The sequence below is a fragment of the Trachypithecus francoisi genome, unplaced genomic scaffold (genome assembly GCF_009764315.1).
Source record: "Trachypithecus francoisi isolate TF-2019V2 unplaced genomic scaffold, Tfra_2.0 Lachesis_group0, whole genome shotgun sequence".
NCBI lineage: Eukaryota > Metazoa > Chordata > Mammalia > Primates > Cercopithecidae > Trachypithecus > Trachypithecus francoisi.
Window position 1 is genome coordinate 143,356,790 of NW_022681453.1, and position 19,103 is coordinate 143,375,892.

At 34.4% G+C, this 19,103-nt stretch overlaps 1 protein-coding gene across 1 annotated transcript in view; it reads right to left on the reverse strand.

The window, feature by feature from the left end:
- Positions 1-19,103, reverse strand: part of TSC22D2 (TSC22 domain family member 2) — a 53,626-nt gene that overhangs the window by 21,210 nt on the left and 13,313 nt on the right. Inside the window, 1 exon segment of the mRNA XM_033212327.1 lies at positions 17,994-18,065. Within this exon segment, the coding sequence (XP_033068218.1) occupies positions 17,994-18,065 (72 nt within the window).

The window sequence follows — 19,103 nt, forward strand, 5'->3', positions numbered from 1 at the left end:
CTAGATCTGCAGACTGTTTCAACATCACTCAGAAGCAAACAAATTCTTACGGTTTTAAGCAGTACTATTATTATAGATTCAACCTTTTATTATTAATACTCAAAAATAGGGAAAAGGTTATAAGGCGTGGAGCTCATCTGAGAGTAAAATTAAACCAATAAAAAGGATATGACAAAGTACAAGAGAAAACAAAACCAAAAAGTCTCATGTATCCCAAAAAATTAATTTTGCCTGATAAATGCTTTAAAAGTGGGCAAAAAAAAGGTTTCTCAATAGAATTATTCACAACTAAAGGCAAATGGAAAACTCTCACAAAGCATTTAATAAGGGTTTTACATGCAATATATTCCACTATCCCAAGAAATATCTGCAGTTCAAAGCTGCTTTTTAAATTAATGCTTCCTAGTGTTTGCTGTCTATAAATCCTAAATATGAGAGGATGAGTTCCTTAATAACACTATTCTAACAAGTACTAAGACTTTTCTAAAAAAAAACAAAAAACATATATTTGCATATATTCATAAGCATTAAATCTGAAAAGAATTTATTTTTTAATGCAATTAATACTTAACTTTTAGATAGTAAGTAACCTCCAACATTTATTTTTTGGCAAATACTTTAAAAGATAGTTTTGTAATGGAGGATGACCCATTGCTACTTAAGTTCAAGATAAATCAAATTTATGAATTCACATCTTCCTACAATATAAAATTCTCCTTTATCTTATCCTTCAAGTTTTCAGAGGATACCAGCATACCAGCATACTGATACCCAGGTTCCAGTTAGTAATAAGATTTGAATTCTAGCTCCAGAACTCAACGGCTATGTGGCTTGAGCAAGTTACTTAACTTCCCTAAGCTTTCAATTTTCTTCTCTGTAAACTGAGGATATTTATAATGTCTATTAATATATGACTTTGTGAAAATTAAATGAGATAACATGCCAAAAATATTCAGCACAGTGCCTGACACTCAGTGGCCAAAATACAACTACTTTGCAGAAAAATCCAATTGACCCTTGAGCACAGAGACTGACAGTACGAAATTCCTAAACTAAATGTGGCTTGGCTCTGATTTGTCCCATCAGTCTAATGGGCATTTATAGTAACCCAGCACTGAATAAACATCAGTAAGAGTCATAGGACCAATGTTCTCGCTAGAAATTTTTCACGAGTCATACTTAGGTGTCTAACAAGGATTGTCCTTTTGACACAAAACATTCACTAGCAATGTTTCCTAACTGTTCTTGACAGATGAAAATTTGACAAACGCCCTGAAAAAAAAATCTGACAAATGCTCTGAACCTTTCACAGAAAATTGAACATAAAAAAATTCTACCCAAAATTCCACATGGTTCATGATCTCCTGAATCCCAGCCACTGACTACTAAATATGGATATCCTATACTAGAGAAATTAGAAATTATTTTCCTGATTATCAAAGTTATGTAGATTATAGAAAATAAAGAAAATAGAAAAGAATATGGAATAAGAGATAACTTAATTAGTTTGTTGTATTTCCCTCTAGACTACTATTGATTGTAATTACTGGCTTAAGGGACTTAAGCTTACAGAATGTAATGAAATCATGGAATACTATATCAGAAACAATTTAGAATATTATTCAAAAGGCAGAATGGGCAAGGGATAAAATAACATATCACTGGTTAAGGATAAAGTTGGAATATATATATAGTGGCCTGTTTAGCTGGTATCAACCCATACCTTCTGGCTTTTTTGGAAAATAAATAATTTCAAGTAATTCTTGACTGACATGCAGGATATGTATACCACACTTTAATGAAAACATGAATTCTACAATTATATGACCTTGGAAAAATAATCCAGACTCCTTTTCTTCATCTACAAAATATGATCTTCAGATTAAAAGGTATAAGGTCTTATCCTGAGCTAAACTCTACCCTTCCAATGGTCCCCCTACAAAATACAGCTGTGTAAAACAAAGCAAAATAAGAAAGTGCACAAAACAAAGTAGTTTTTTTCTAAGCAGAATACAATTCTGAGAGAAAATTAATTTTCAGGGAATATAAAAAATGTGCAATGACTTCTAATATATCATTTTCATATGATACTAGCATCTTAGGTATTCTCAATGTAAGAACTGAAAAAATTTTCTTGGCTTTATTTTAGACATTTAGAGGAAACATGTCTTTTATTAAGAAATAAAATCCTCCAAAGCAATACAATTAAGCTATATATTATTAAGAAAAATGGACTTTTTTTAAAGAAAAGATGAATATATTATTTCTCAAATATCTCCTGGTATAACACCTAGAAAGTATTTGGGTTCTTCATTATATTGTAGGCATCTACAGCAGATGCAATAGCAATATTTTAATAATCTTACTATAATACATGATTTCACTTTCTTTTTTTAAACTGATGTATTTAGTAAACACCACTGCAAAGATACAGTCTTCAGCCTCAAGAGACTTTGAAAGGCTTACATACTCCAAATATTTAAAATTCCACGTTTTAACTTAATATTTAATACTGTACTCTTACACAATGTGCTCATTTTGTTCATAAATATTCATCTCAATACAATAACATCAGGTATAATACATAAAATCTAAGCCATTAAGTCTTACCAATTTATGACCTGATGACACTCTTGTGGACAACATTCAGTCCTTAGAAGCTAGAATAACCCTCCAACCATGTGAGGGCATCACAACTTTTAAACTTTCGGCTTTCGATCATTATTATGTCACATTCCTCCTCCGATGCTGAATTCTAAAAAAAATTCTAGCAAAGAGTTTAAGTAAATAAGTGTTTTAATCAAATAGCCTTTAAAAATCTTTTATAGCAAAATTCTATGTTTTACCATGATTATACAACTGATATTTTGTACTTTAAAAAATGAAAATAAATTTCATATTTGATCTGGAAAATTCAAACTTTAAATTTCAACATGGATTTTCAGGCCATCAGGATACTTGTTAGTAGAGAGTAAAGTAGAAATGGAACCAATTAAAGGTTTAAGATCATAATCCAGAAATTATGATTTAACACCATAACCTGATACAGACAGCTTTGTAGTCCTGTAGAACAGCATTTGAGTTCTATTGTTTGGTCCACATCCATGTATATGAGTTTCTTATTTTATTTTATTTATTTATTTATTTTGAGACGGAGTCTCACTCTGTCGCCCAGGTTGGAGTGCAGTGGCGCGATCTTGGCTCACTGCAACCTCCATCTCCTGGGTTCAAGCAATTCTCCTGTCTCAGCCTCCTGAGTAGGTGGGATTACAGGCAAGTGCCACCACGCCCGGATAATTTTTTTTATTTTTTTTATTTTTTATTTTTTTTTTTGAGACGGAGTCTCGCTCTGTCACCCAGGCTGGAGTGCTGTGGCCGGATCTCAGCTCACTGCAAGCTCCGCCTCCCGGGTTCACGCCATTCTCCTGTCTCAGCCTCCCCGGTAGCTGGGACTACAGGCGCCACCACGTCGCCCGGCTAGTTTTTTGTAGTTTTTAGTAGAGACGGGGTTTCACCGTGTTAGCCAGGATGGTCTCGATCTCCTGACCTCGTGATCCGCCCGTCTTGGCCTCCCAAAGTGCTGGGATTACAGGCTTGAGCCACCGCACCCGGCCTTTTGTATTTTTAGTAGAGACAAGGTTTCACTATGTTAGCCAGGATGGTCTCCATCTCTGACCTCGTGATCCACCCACCTCGGCCTCCCAAAGTACTAGGATTACAGGCATGAGCCACCAAGACTGGCCGAGTTTCTAGACTTACAGCATGGGTGGCTGGATCAGTAACAATCCATACCGATCATTTAAGTGCTTAAGAAAGAATTCCATTTTTATATGTAAATCTTCATCTGTCTCTACTATCCCCAATTTTGAAAACAGACAACATAATGGCAAGAATTAAATTTTATTATGTGCTTTATGTAACTGACATAACAATGTATCCTATGCAGCAGTTGTCCCTATTGCTCATCTGTATATGGGCAGGGAAGAAAACTGGAGGTAGGAAGATTTAATAATGGCAAAAATCACTTCATTAAAAATATCATGTTAAATTTATTAAATTTTACCAGAAAGTTTTCAGTTGGGCATCTATGCTAATCACTGAAGAATAATATCATTAATAACATTTTCTGTCTAAGAATGTACATTTATATTTTTGGTTGCCAGTAATCCACAGAAAAGGAAACCTATAGATTTGTGGGCATAGTTTTGCCTACATTAACCCCCTAAATAGAACACTATAAAGGGGCAGAGGAGATGGGGGAAAAAGAAAAGGGCCCTTACTGAAGATGATCAATACGCATAAAGCTATAGAAAACTGAAAGACAGTATTGCTCTACAGCTATCTAAAAAGATACTTGACCCGAATGTACAGGTTGGGTCATGCTGTTGCAGATTTTAACTTTCAATGGAACTTTTCTATTACTCATGGTCACTTAAGTCTCTCACATAACCTGAAAAACTATTAGAATTTTTCCAATATAATCTTTCCAAATGTAATCTCACAACACATTTGACTTCAATATAAATCATACAACTTTATTTTGTCTTCTGTGAAAGCACAGCCTTATAGTGTAACCACCTGGTGAAGGCAAAAATCCGTATTTATGAGGATAAGTAGTTTAAAGTTGTGGTCATTTCATTAGTGTATTACCAAACGTTTTTAGAAAGTGTTAATAAAACTCTTATCTCCTATCAACCAATACACTAAAAATTTTTAAATCTTTTGAAGATTTACTTTTTATAGGACAAACATACAGTCATATTTAGTAAAGTAAATACTTCCTGAAATACTTATCTATAATGCTGGTAAATCTGCTTGTCTGCAAGGCTTTGATTTAAGGTCATTTAAAGGGCCGACTGCTTGACCCTTTGTTAAAGGGCCTGCCAACAAAAAAGCCTTGTTATGGTAAATGCTTAGAAAGTCTTTTTGGAAGATACAATTAAACCAGTCATGTGAAGCAGTTATTTCACTATGAAAACGTACAAAAAAAAATTTTTTTTAAGAGTGTGTACATTACACAAATGTACGGTTAAATCAGGACTTTAGAACTGTATACATTTTAAAAGATACAAAACTTATGTATCAAAATTTTCCTAAGCATATATTTTCAAAACTAGTTGTTACCAAGTACAGGATCATATTCCAAGAGTTTAAATCATTAAATTCCAAAATGTAGGACATCCTTATTAACAACCTGAAATGAAACTGGGTAAAGTGGTTACAGATGAACAGCATTCAGATTAACCAGATGCCCTTTAAAATTTAAAATTAGAATTCTTCCTAAAAATGAATACTTAATGAGAAAATTGTACTAATATTATCAATCATAATCTCGATTCTCTGGCAAGACTGCTACCAAAACCAAATCCCATATATTCCCTACAGTTATTTATCATTTCCTTTTGTGAGAAGGTGAATCTATATTAAAAGAAAAAAACAGTGAAAGGGGAGGAAGGTGGATGATTTATAATTTCCACGTAATTACTTGAAAATGGATATGCTAACTCAAACAGGTCTACAAGAGTTCTTAAAGGAACTTGGTTTTCTAATGAATGTGCTTATCTTAGTTTGATAGTAAATTTTGTTTTCAGGTTTAAACCATATTTCCTTAAAAGATTCTGAAAATTCTACAAGACTATCCACTAATATAGCCATATTTTCACCCTGCTGTTCAAAAAAGTTCACTACATTGTTTGGAGAAATCCTAGCCATGATAAACCAATGCTTGGTCAGAAATACTTATTTTTAAATGGAGAAAGGGGGCAAACAGGGCAACTCTTTATGTCCTCCAATAAATAACACAGAGTCATTCCATAGGTTATATATTGAAAAAATAAGCTTTAAAATATCAAAGATAAATTTACTTTAAAAATTAGTACAAATGTACCTAAATAAAAATAAAACTGCTGGGAAGACAGTATGTTCCAAAAAATTAACATATAAAAAGACGGGCCAGGTGCACTGGCTCACGCCTGTAATCCCAGCACTTTGGGACACCAAGGTGGTGGATCATCTGAGGTCAGGAGTTCAAGACCAGTCTGACCAACATGGAGAAACCCCATCTTGACTAAAAAATACAAAAATTAGGCAGGCATGGTGGTGGGCGCCCATAATTCCAGCTACTCAGGAGGCTGAGGTAGGAGAATCGCTTGAACCCGGGAGGTGGAGGTTGCAGTGAGCCAAGATCGCACCACTGCACTCCAGCTTGGGTGACAGAGCAAGACTCCATCTCAAAAAATAAAATAAAATAAAAAAGACACATATAAAAAGACACACAACACACAATGACAAGAAACTTCATCTATCTGTGGTTGATCCAAGATATCATTTAAGACACAATTAGCTATACCAGAAACTAAATATATATAAGCATATATATATACATATATAAGCATATGTACATATATACACATACATATATAAGCATTAGTACATGTATATACATATATAAAGTGTTGGGTATTTATGCATTAAATCAAATGTACCTATTGGTAGAAGAAACACAAAATATACAACTTTAAGAATTTCATTAATACAGCTTTGAAAAACAGCTCTAAGAAGATAGGCTATTGGTATTTTTAACATGCTTATTTTCAAATGATTTATACACTTGATCCTTTCAAAAGGAGTAGAAACAGCTTATAAAGAAGGCAAAGGAAAAAGATATTGAAATTAAAGGTAGAGCTCCCTCTAAAAACGGAAAATCAAAGTAAATGTAAGCCAGTTACATAACACTCAAATATATGTATAATAAGGAACCGCATGTTTTGTTAACAGAAAGCTGAATATTTGGGTTGGACACAGTGGCTCACACCTGTAATCCCAGAACTTTGAGAGGCCAGGGCAGGGTGGATCACTTGAAGACAGGAGTTTGAGACCAGCCTGGCCAGCGTGCTGAAACCCCGTCTTTACGAAAAGTACAAAAATTAGTAGGGCGTGGTGGTGGCGCCTGTAATCCCAGCTATTCGGGAAGCAAGAGAATCACTGAAATTTGGAAGGCAGAGGTTGCAGTGAGCCAACATTGTGCCACTGCACTCCAGCCTGGGTGGCAGAGCAAAACTCTGTCTCAAAAAGAAAAAAAAAAAAGCCTCTTATTTTTAGACTCTGAGCTTAATAATAGCTAACACAAAAGAAACGGAACATTTATTTATATATTTATTGAGATAGAGTCTCACTCTGTGGCCCTGGAGTGCAGTGGTGCAATCTCGGCTCACTGCAACCTCTACCTTGTGAGTTCAAGCAATTCTTATGCCTCAGCCTCCCAAGTAGCTGGGATTACAGGCATGCGCCATCACACCCGGCTAATTTTTGTACTTTTTGTAGAGATGAGGTTTTGCCATGTTGCCCAGGCTGGACGCAACTCCTGAGCTCAAGCAATCTGCCCACTTTGGCCTCCCAAAGTGCTGGGATTACAGGCATGAGCCATCATGCTCGGAAGAAATAGAACTTGTAAAGAGACTATAATATATTATGCTTTTTGAAGAGATGGTATCTCTTATTTCTTGAAACAAAAGTAGTTACGACCACTCTAGAAAAACACATTTAGCAACATTTTCTGGACTAAGTACTATCTAAAATAAAAACAGCTACTACAAATAAACGCAGAAATTTTCTGAAGACCAATGGTTAGCATCACTGTGAACAGGAGTGTTATTAGCCAGACACTGCAACTCTTTTCCCTCTTTGTTCCCCTTCCAATAGTGTGTAGGACTAGGGAAAATATACCTCATTAGCAGGCAGATAAGTAGAAAGATGTTTCTGTCTTCTACGACAAAGGTTACATATATTCTGAACATCTTGCTATTGGTAGAAAATATGTAGTTACTATGCATACCACCATTAGTATTGATACTGAAGTCACAAAGAAAATTCTCAATATGTGGCCATATAAATAGCTGGGGACACTGACAGCCATGCTGCCCGCATACATACTTTAACTTAGTGAAGACACCACTATTTTTGGGCTAAATATCACACAATTAAGAAGTGAAAAATACAATAGCACCTTCCAAATCTCTTAGTATTTATAACCAACAATCTTCAAACTTTGAAACAATTGGGAGATAAACTGGCATAAAAATGTTATTTCTTAAGGATATTTACTAATGGATAAACTCTAAATTATTATCACTTATTTAAATTTATTTCTGTCAAATATGAAAAATACTTTAGAAGTAGCCAACTAAAGCTTAAACACGGGAGCTAATTTTTGGTAAGCTAAGGCATTTAAAAGCTCTGTATCAATCACAAAAATCTAATACATTCCCTGATTTGAGTAACTTGGAATATTATGAGCATGTTTAGGCACACAAACTAAAAGAATGTCAGGCTAGAATACAGTCAGTCATCTCTTTCTTCTACCTCTACCTACCACCCCAATCTTAATAAAAATAAAAAATTAAAATAATTCCATTAATATTTCTTTCTTCCCAAAAGGTTGCCCAACTGTGGACTTAACACAACTGAAGAGGTATGAATTTAAAATTTTAAATTGCTGAGGACTAGAATGGAAAAACAAAACAACAAGAACGACAAAACCCAAAAAGATGCTCTATGTTTATCCTGGTTCAACAATTCCAGGTTCCTTAAATTTCCTTCTTGTCTGAACAAGTTCAGTTAGTTTTTTTTTTTTTTTAAAGCTCTGCAATAGAATTTTAGATTCTGTAGAAAAAAATACATTGAGTTTGGCAAATTAGATCATATGTACACACATACATACACTTTTCTGTTCTATTCAAAACCTTGGTTTACTTAAAATCTACTTGATGAAAAGTTAAAAGAATTGAATAAATGAATAAATAAATAATAAAGAGACCTTACCAGCTATTCCCACCTTTTTCAAAACTGTTTCTCAAATTTCACCTGAAAATAATTATCAAAACATCTCAAAATAGGCTGGGATGACTTAGGTTGAGAAATTTATTAAATAACATTAAATTTACTAAAGAGGAAGGTGGTAGACGTATTAGCAGAAAGCATATATAATGGTGGGTGAGCAGTTAAGAAATAATTTCTCTTTGCCAATTCTGAAATCTAGTAATGTGCTGAAAATAGATGTCAGAATGTCTAGTGTCCCACTTCAGCTAGCCATAGAAAAGCTTAGAGAAGAGATGTTTAGGGTCCAGTGAAACACCACTTCGAATAATGAGATTTGGATTTGTGGTTAAAAATCTCACAGCAGACAAGACACCTAACACAACTACCAGAATAAAACTAAGAGGATACAACAGAATATAAAGGATAGCAATACATAATTTGCAAACCCAAATGGTGATGTAAAATGTCTTTAAAATTATACTTTTTCCAACTCAAAATAATTAAAAGCCCAATTTAATACATACATACAAAAATCACAGTACAGAAAGGGAAGTACATGAATATACTTCAATTTCTATTGTAATGGATACATTAATATACAAATGTTCTCCTAGTCTTGCCACCCACCACCCCAACTTTGAGCAATAAAAGACCTCCCCTTATAAAACTTCACCAATTCTAGTAGTTGTTTCAGCTGGATTTTAGGCAGTACTCCCTTGCCTCCCAATACTTCCAATAATAGAAACTAGCTAAGCAAATACATTTTTTTCTAGTATTTTATCCAAAACGTTAATACTGCCTTTTTTGTAAATATCTAAATTTTAAATAATCCTATAGGTGACTAATACAAGTACTCACATATTCAAACAAGACAGGAGGGGAAAAAGACAACGTAAGTATAATTGGTGAACCTATACTGGCTCTTCTTACAGGTTAAAAAATGGTTATGAAGGATATTATTGTAATAACTGACAAAATCTGAATATACACTGTATATTTGTATTTGATAACAGCACATTAATATAAGATACCCTCAATTTGGTAATTATATTGTTGTTAAGAGAATAATCTTCTTAGGGAACATATGCTGAAGTATTGAAGTTAAATGGATATGGTACTTCCTATCTACTTTTTTTTTTTCTTGAGACAGAGTCTCACTCTGTCACCCAGGCTGGAGTGCAGTGGCGCAATTGGCTCACTGCCAGCTTCACCTCCTGGGTTCACACCATTCTCCTGCCTCAGCCTCCCGAGTACCCAGCACTACAGGTGTCTGCCACCATGCCTGGCTAATTTTTGTATTTTTAGTAGAGATGGGGTTTCACCTTGTTAATAGTTCCTAAAAATAATATGTTAGGATGATAAAGCAAATATGACAAAATGTTAACAAACATTGAATCTTGGTAAGAAGATTTAATTCTCTGCACTATTCTTGTAATTTTTCTGTAAATTTCAAATTATTTCAAAATAAAGATTCAGACATTTATCTTCTTTTTGATTGGAAAATAATATCCTCAGAATGTTCTAATCTCTAAGATCAATCATCCTCTTCAGACTTCCTTCTGTTCTCTAAATACAGGTGATATTGCCCAAGGTCCTGGCTTGACCCTTTACCCTACTCTAATCTTTGGCAACCTTGGCCTTTCCTAAAGCTTGAACTCTAATAAAACATTCTTAAATCTCAACTAGCTTTAATTTCTATATCAAGCTGCAAGTCTGCAGCCTCAGCTGCACGCCACATATTTTCACTTTGACTTTGTACCAGCCAGTTTTTTGGATGTACTTATCCAAAAAACAGCTAAAACCAAAAACCTCATCACTACTTCCTCCTTCCCAAACTAATTCTTTCACTAATACTTCCTAACAATACCAGCATTCCCTCAGTCAATTAGGTTTGGCACTTTGGAGTCAGGTTCAACTGCTTCCCTATCATGACCAATCAGTTGTAAAATCCTGCAATTCCTATCTCATCCCCACTGCCTAATTCAGGCTTCAGTACCTTTCTAGAATCACCATCTCTAATCTAACCGCTCTCCTCTCCTGTCTTCAAATATGTTATACACCCACCAAATTTAATTTTATCCTTATCATATAAGCCCAGTACTTTCATAGTGGCGCACAGTATTTCCTCTAACTGGAATGTTCCCTTCCCCTCAGTTCTTTAATTCTGCGTGACCAAATTCTACCCACCTTTCAGTTTCCAACTCAAAAGCCACCTCTTGAAGAAACTTTGACCAATCCCTCCAGCTGTACTTGAGAGACATGAAGTGCTTACATTTTATACGTTATCACTTTCAATCACGTGATAATGTCTTTACTATTTTCCATATTAACACCAAGCTCATTGAAAGATGCTACTAAATCTTACTGTTTCTTCTAGTATTTAATTACAGGAGAACAAGCTTTTGCTGAGTCAAGTAATTGCAAACGTTCCTGATATTTTCCCTTAGATTCATTCAGAGCTACTCTAAAAAAGTGAGATTTTTAAGGTTTTAGAGTCTTTTGGTTGGAAAAGGTGATCTAAGACCACTTAAGATAGTAACAGGAAAATGCCTTAAACAGCAAGTATCTATAATTTGGGACAAACATGTATTGGTAAACAGACTACTTTATAATATGACCAAGCATCTAATACTTTACTGAGCTTCCCAAGTAGCTTTTCAGAACATTGTAGGCACGGGTTTCAAACAGTTTTAAGTGGCTTCTTTCATCTTTCATTAAAATTCCAATGACCTACATTCACTACACTCTACATACAATTGTATTTCTTTCCTACGTACTACTCTTATTTCCAGATCAACAAGAATTTGAATTTTTGAGAGCATCCATTTCATAACCAACCATGTGGCTTTTAAAAACTTGGACGCCTGGTTTTCCCTATGGTCCTATGACTGTGACCTAGACTGATGATGCCCATTTATATATATAGTCCACGATTTCTAAATGAAGTTAACCTTAAATTCTGCCAGTCAGTCTGTAATGTGTAGTTATTTCTCTCCATGAGTTACTCTACCTCCACTTGGCACCTGGGTATGAAGAATTCACTAGTTTTTAAGATGCTGCTGAAATGATCAGCATGGTGATAACTGGTGCCTAGTTATTTGTGGGGCTTCATTTACCACCACTATCTACGGCAATTCTCCTTTCCAAATAAGCTTACTGTCACTCATTTTCTTCTGAGGGAAGCTCCACTGGTTTCTCTATTCAGACCAACATTTACTGCCTCTGACATGGAATTCTTTCCTAAAAGAGCAGAATAATTTGCTAGTCTTCCATTCCTTAAGCAAATACACAGCTCTTTAAGGTTTACTGATAATCACAGCCAATAATGACAAAACAAGTAAATGAGTTCAATTCCAATGCTTGTACTTACCTCTTTTCTTTTCCATTTAGAAAAGTGGGGGAAATAAAACTCCAGCGTAAGCATTTTAAAGTAACTAAAACTAAATTTCACTTAAAATCAGCATCCTTGGTTAACAGACAGGAAGACAGTGATGGCAAGACCATTTCCCAAGGGATCGGTTTACTTTTAGTAAGCTTGCTCAGGTCTGCCTATTGAAATACCCCTGGATGTGCAAGTAGAGTATAAAGAAATTTGGTTTTCTAGTTAGTTTTGTATTTAGAACAACTATTCTGCAGAAATGGAGTACAACAGATTAGTCACCATCATTTCTTACTCTAGTTCTAGAAACATCACCTAAAATCACATTAGTTCTTGTGGCAGCCCTGTCACTTGCTAACCAATACTACAAAATGACATTAACACACATATCTAAGTATTTTTTTATGCTATAACTAGTCAACCTACATTTCAACCTCCCTGAATTTACATGTAAGTTCTTCCAATTTCTTGGTTTCTGTATTTGTTTCAGTTAAATTTATAAATGCTGTCATCCTCAATGGCTGTCACTTCCTTGATTTAACGTCATCTGAACATAACCACACCCTGAGGTTTCCATCTAAATCAGAGATTCAAAAATGAGTTTTAGAATGAATATATAAAGCTTTCATCCTCTAATTACCACTGATTACCTGCCCCTCCTACCCTGGGCCTGTCCCATTCCCCACTTAAGAACTACAGATTAAACTACTGATGAAAATATTTATATACGTGGTACGAAAGAGTCCTGTGAGAATAGCAACTGTAGTAAGCACTGCAGAAAAGGTGGAAATTTGGAGGCAACCTTACTTAACTGACTCTCCACACCAATCAGACCAGACTTGGTACTTACTATGTTCAATAAAGGAACAGTGCTATGTTACAAATTAAAATGGAAGACATAATGACTAAACACAATGTGGAATCCTGAATTGGATCCTGGAAAAGAAAAAGGACACTTAAAAAAGTGGAAAACTTGGTAAAATTAAAATAAGATCTGTAGTTGATAGTATTCTATCAATGTTAACTTCCTAACTTTGATAATTGTACTAAGGTTGTACAACATGTTAACATTAAGGGAAGCTAGGTAAAGGACATACAAGAACCCTCAGCACTATTTTTGCAACTTTAAAATTATTTCAGATTAAAAAGTAAAATAAAAGGAAGGACGGAGAGGAAAGGAAGAAGGAACGAAGGAGGAAATGAAGGAAGGAAAGAGGGAGGGAGAAAGAATAAAAGGTGACAATCATTAAAAAGCTATACTCTATCAATTTTTAGCTTCCTGGACTATCCTCTACTAGACGTCTTTTAGTGGAATTGGTTGAAATATAATCAGATAATAAATTATGTAAGTACTAGATACAAATTAGTAAGGAATCTGTTGGGGTTGATCACAAAATGGTTCAGGTATATATCCTCAAGATACTTATGCATAATCACTAGGAGAGAACATCTAACCAATACCAATCTCCAACAAATAACTTACTTGAGTGATTCTTTAAAATTATATAGTTCATATCTACAACTACGCAGAACCATACAGATGAATCTCAAATATAATACTGGGTGAAAGAGGTCAGACACAAAACACATAGTGTATGGTCCTACATATATAACACATTAGAAATTAGGATTGGGAGGGGAAGTGACTGATGGGGGGCATGAAGGGGCTTATAATATTCTATGTCTTGAGCTGGGTGCTGGTTACACAGGTGTGTTCAATTAGAGCTATGTATTTATGAATGGTGCACTTTTCTGATACAAATTATACTTCAATAAAAAAAATTAACAAGTCCTATCACCAAGCATTCAAAAACTAGATCAGCTAAGTTGTACAACTTGAGTTTTACCATTTGAGATAACAAGTACTGGTGGATGTTCATGATGGAGCCAAGCTTCTTAGAGATGAGCAAAACAAAATAAATTGTCTCATATTGTACCAAAGGTATTTATGATACAAGCAGTTTAGTTCTAATTTATTCCTAGCTTCAAAAACATCTCATAGGGAACAATGATAGGAAATACTGGAAGGTGTTCCCTACACAAAATACTTGAGGCTATTGAAATAAGAAGACTTTTTTTATCCAATAATTTTAAAATTAGAGGTAATAAATGTAAGTGAATAATCACTGTAGAAAACAATCTGAGAGATTATCTAGTGAAAAAATTTAGGATAAACTTACTAGACTTTCATTTTAAGTTAATAACCCATCTCTACTACTTTCCTTATAAACTTCTCTCTAAATACTGATGTTATCATAAGGATAGACAAGCAGACTCAAGGGGATGTACACCTAGCAACTGTTCTCTCACTTGTTTTAACAACATTTATGCATTTCTTAATGAAGACAAAAGCTCTGCAAGTGCTTATCAATAAGGTTAAAGCCTTATAAGCTACCTAATTTCTTCCTTTAGTCTAGCTGAAGTTTCTTCCCTTTAGTACTCCTTTACTTTAGTGACCTGGTATTTAGAAGAGGGTAAAATTGTTTGCTATAAATTCTTACGCTGAGCTTTTGTAAACAAAGGACTCCCAAAGACAACCTGCTCCCTGCACCCCAGTGATCATCAGGATAGGTTTCTAAACTAATTCTGCCAATTTAACAAAGCAATGCCAAGTATTAACTTTGGAAAACTGTTGTTTAGAAAATAGGAAGTAAAATTTTAAAGTTACTATTCTGAAATACCAATAGGCTAGGATCTCATGAAAAATTAACTCCTCCATAATAAGATAATCTCCCAGAAAGCTACGGCAGTTATAGGACTTATTTTAGTAGAGTCAACTCAAAAACAGTTTGGGCTACTGAAGAAAGGGTTGGATTATTTTTGAGTTATCAGTATCTACGGTCCCTACATTTGAAGATGGTTTCAGCTAATTGATTCCCTGAGGACTCTGCAAATGGCAAACAGAGAAGACAGAAACCATGATGGCACCTACAGAAAAAGGGAAAGGAAGGCTTGAGGTTTCCTTCCTAAAATTGAGCTGTAGCTTCAATTTTAGTACAATAACTGAGTAAAGCACTGGATATAAATACAAGGAGAAGTATCTAAATACAGGCAGAGGCAGGCTGCTTGGTGAAAAGTCTATTAATTTGCCAATTATAATTTAAATATGGAAGGAAACAAAGGGGCCATTAGAGAACTTTAAGTCAATATGAGAAAGGTACATTAGTTACTTATATTTTAAAAGATATTCTGCTACACTGAAAGATTTCCTGGGGAAAAAAGGAGATTCTTGTCTTTCTAGTTAGGCAAAATCAAACTAGGGATATTCAGCTATTTAGAGCAGGTTTACTGAAAATGGGCACTTATAAGCTGCCCCTACTGAAAATGATTTCCAACATTTCATAAATAGGAGCCTAAAATTTGTTATCTAGCAATAGCGAGACAAATCTATGCCTCAAAATAAATAGATAATGTAGAAGATAACGTTAGGGACTTGCAGTCCCTTAAACTCCCAAACATCTCTCTTTTTCTTTTTGAGATGGAGTTTCGCTCGTCACCCAGGCTAGAGTGCAATGGCGCAATGCGTGCCACCACACCTAGCTAATTTTTGTATTTTTAGTAGAGATGGAGTTTTACCATGTTGACCAGGCTGGTTTCGAACTTCTGACCTCAGGTGATCCACCTGCCTCAGCCTCCCAAAGTGCTGATATTACAGGCGTGAGCCACTGCACCCAGTCAATGCCTCTCTTTAATAGTAGAATCATCCCTGCCAAATACCTCTCTGACAAATTAGTAAAATAAAAAATCCTGAATTTATAAGAGTAAAAATGAACAATGTAATTTGGTGATATCCAAAACAAACAAGGTCAGAAGTTATATTTAATATTTTTTAAAGCTTAACACACACAAATCTTCAACCCGTTTGCAAGGAATAAACGGTCTCACGATACTATATCAGCTGATATACCTATCAGTAATTCTGTAGTTACCAATTGAAAGTGTAGATTATTAAAACTAACAAAGTTAGCCATGATTGCTCCTCTCAATAGAAAATTTAATAAGCTAGTTGAAAAGTTCAAAGAAAGCCACTAGCCAGTTTCTATTGGGTTGGGCTTGTCACCTTAGTACGAACAAGGCCAATTTACAGTGAAGAATGGCTGATCTGATTATATTTTGATTTTATTATATTTTGGCATTAACACACTACAGACAAATATCCACTAACTTCTTTGGCTCTGAACAACAGGCTCCAAGGAGAAGATAAAATAAGTATTTTCAACTCATGAGAAACCATAGATACGCAACCTGCCTCATTTCTGATACTTAAAAGGTTCTGGTATCTAAAAAAGAAAACATATAAGGAGTATTTAGCTGTAACAACAAATGATGTACAGCCACCTTCTATGGTTGTTTTATTATGAAACAAAATAAACCTTTCAATATTAGATTCAAATTATTAAAAACATAGCTCAAACCTTTCTACACTGATAAAAATAATATATATCATTCATATCGACACCATGACAGCTCAAAGTTAGCTATTTGAAATAAATCATCAAACTTTTGAAAGCTACTCTTATTACATTTCTAAACAGAGTGCTATTTTTCCTTTTTCTAAGGGAAACTATAAAGCATACTCCAAAGTACTCACATTCTGGCTACATTTGGAAAACTATCTGAATGATTAAACCTTCATGTTTATTTCATCTCACAATTTACATTTATGTATTAATTTAAATGGCTAGAAAACTATTTAAAAATTTATTTTATAAATATGGTACTACAAATTTTAAAACTTCCTGTTCTAAAAGCAACTATTTAAAAACATTTCTGGAACACACCATCAAAAAAAAACCTGTTATTTCCCTAGAGTGACACACACAAGCAAATCAAGCTGAAGAAGTAAGACTGTTTTAGCATTTCTAGGCAATGTGTATCATGTCTTAATATGACATGTACATGCACTTAGTAATACTCTTTTCTAATGAAAGAGATGGAGTTGAGTTCATGAGTGTTATCCAAACCTATGGCAGAAGACACAAATGCATTGCCAGGCAGAGTTAAAAGAATCTAACGAGCTTTGTGTGAATTTTAAAAACATTGTTTGAACTCAACTTCTATTAACTAAACACAAAATGATGGAGTGCTAATAAATATTCAGCAAAACGACTGAACAGAGCATACACTACTTAAAATGTGTGTTAAGCAGAAAGATAAACCAAAGTATCTTTTGCCATAAAAGAACTCCAAGACTTCATTCTGTATTTTTAAAAGTTAACATTTAAATGCTAAAATCTATATAGCATTTCTGTAAGAAAGCAAACTGTTTTAGGGGCTTACAAATCAGTAATGCAGACCTAGTGAATTCTAGCAAACAAACTTGAAGTTAAGGTTTCTTGCCAAAAATTAAACAACAATTACTTTGATACCTTGGTCTTGTTCCTCCTCCAATTTCACAATTTGAAATAACATTTTGCTTTGAATCACTATGGCTTTTACAGGAAAAAAAAAACATAAAATAGCACAAAAATTAAAATAGTTTATTTTATACAATATGCATTTGCATTAAAATACACTGGGGAAGTGACTATTTCATATCAAAAATTCAACACAATATGAACCCTTCAGAAATATAAACTTAAAGTACACACGATGCAGAAAAGTATGTTTATTTTCTATATAAAATATAGACTGTCCTTTTGGTTTATTTTGCTGCTTTGTCCCATGCTAGATACCATGTGATTTCCCCCCCCATAAAATAACAAAGATCAGTTTTAATGATGAGAAACCAGTACAGTGCAAAGCAATTCATGCATACAGTTTTGCATGTATGCATTCCATATGTAAATATTCATACCTATCCCAGAGGCTCTTTGATTCCTGTAACGTGTTCAAATGGAACGCTTGGTAGAAAGCAGTTGAAGGATTCCTGTGAGATCCGAGAATCAAATGGAAATGAGGTTGAGAACGTACAGTATAATCACTACTTTTCAAAAGAAGATGGAAGATTTTAGATTTCTAAAACAGTGTAACTTTTAATAATAAAAAGATTTAAAAACCACGTAAGTTTGCTTAAAACAACACTTCGAAAGAAATTAAAAACTGGACAAAATCCAGCAGACTTCAATAATAATTCAGGATCACAGTTATAAAGAGGTAATGCAGATGAAACTAAATACTAAGTAGCATCCAATTTTGTGTGTGTGTGTGCATATAAATGTGACTAATTCATAGCCTAATCAACACTGTTCTGTACCAAATGCCTTTATAAATATCTATCTTGTTTAACAGTTTAACAAGGCTATTCTCAGGTAGAGTATCCATATAAAGTAAGTTAAGCTATATCTTCACAATGTAAAAACTTTTCTTAGGCTCTGTTAAAAGTAGCAAAGGTTTGATAATTAACAATGAAGAGTTCTTTCCTGGGTTGGACTTGACACATTTCTACCTTCAAAACCCATTTATTTATATGTGTTTTTTTCTCGTCTAGGGCAAAAAATGGTGCTGCAATTAATTGTTTAGCAGCTTTCTAATTCTAGCATTGGTACTGTACCACTTTAAGGGGTAAAAGCCTATTTATCGTAATTATTTTTCATTTCTAACATTCCCTAGGGATACACTCCCTAGGGCTATCACCACAGACTCTTAACTGATGGGCTCTTCTGGACTATCTCCCAGTAAGTATGATTCACCTCCTATCTAGAGACTGGTTCCACGGGGACCTAAACTTTTGACAAACCTGTTCCCTCCTCCTCAGCACGCTTTCATAGTCTTCCTCCACCTTCAACCTGTAAGTCTGGAAGCTAACAAAAACTTTGCCACATAACTTTGTAGCAGAACAGCAGTGGTTAAGAATGTGTTTATTAGGTACCGCACACTATTTTAAGTGCTTTACACTCATTAACTACATTTTGACAATAGTCCTAAGAGGTAGGAACCACTATTCCCATCTCATAGATGAGAAAAC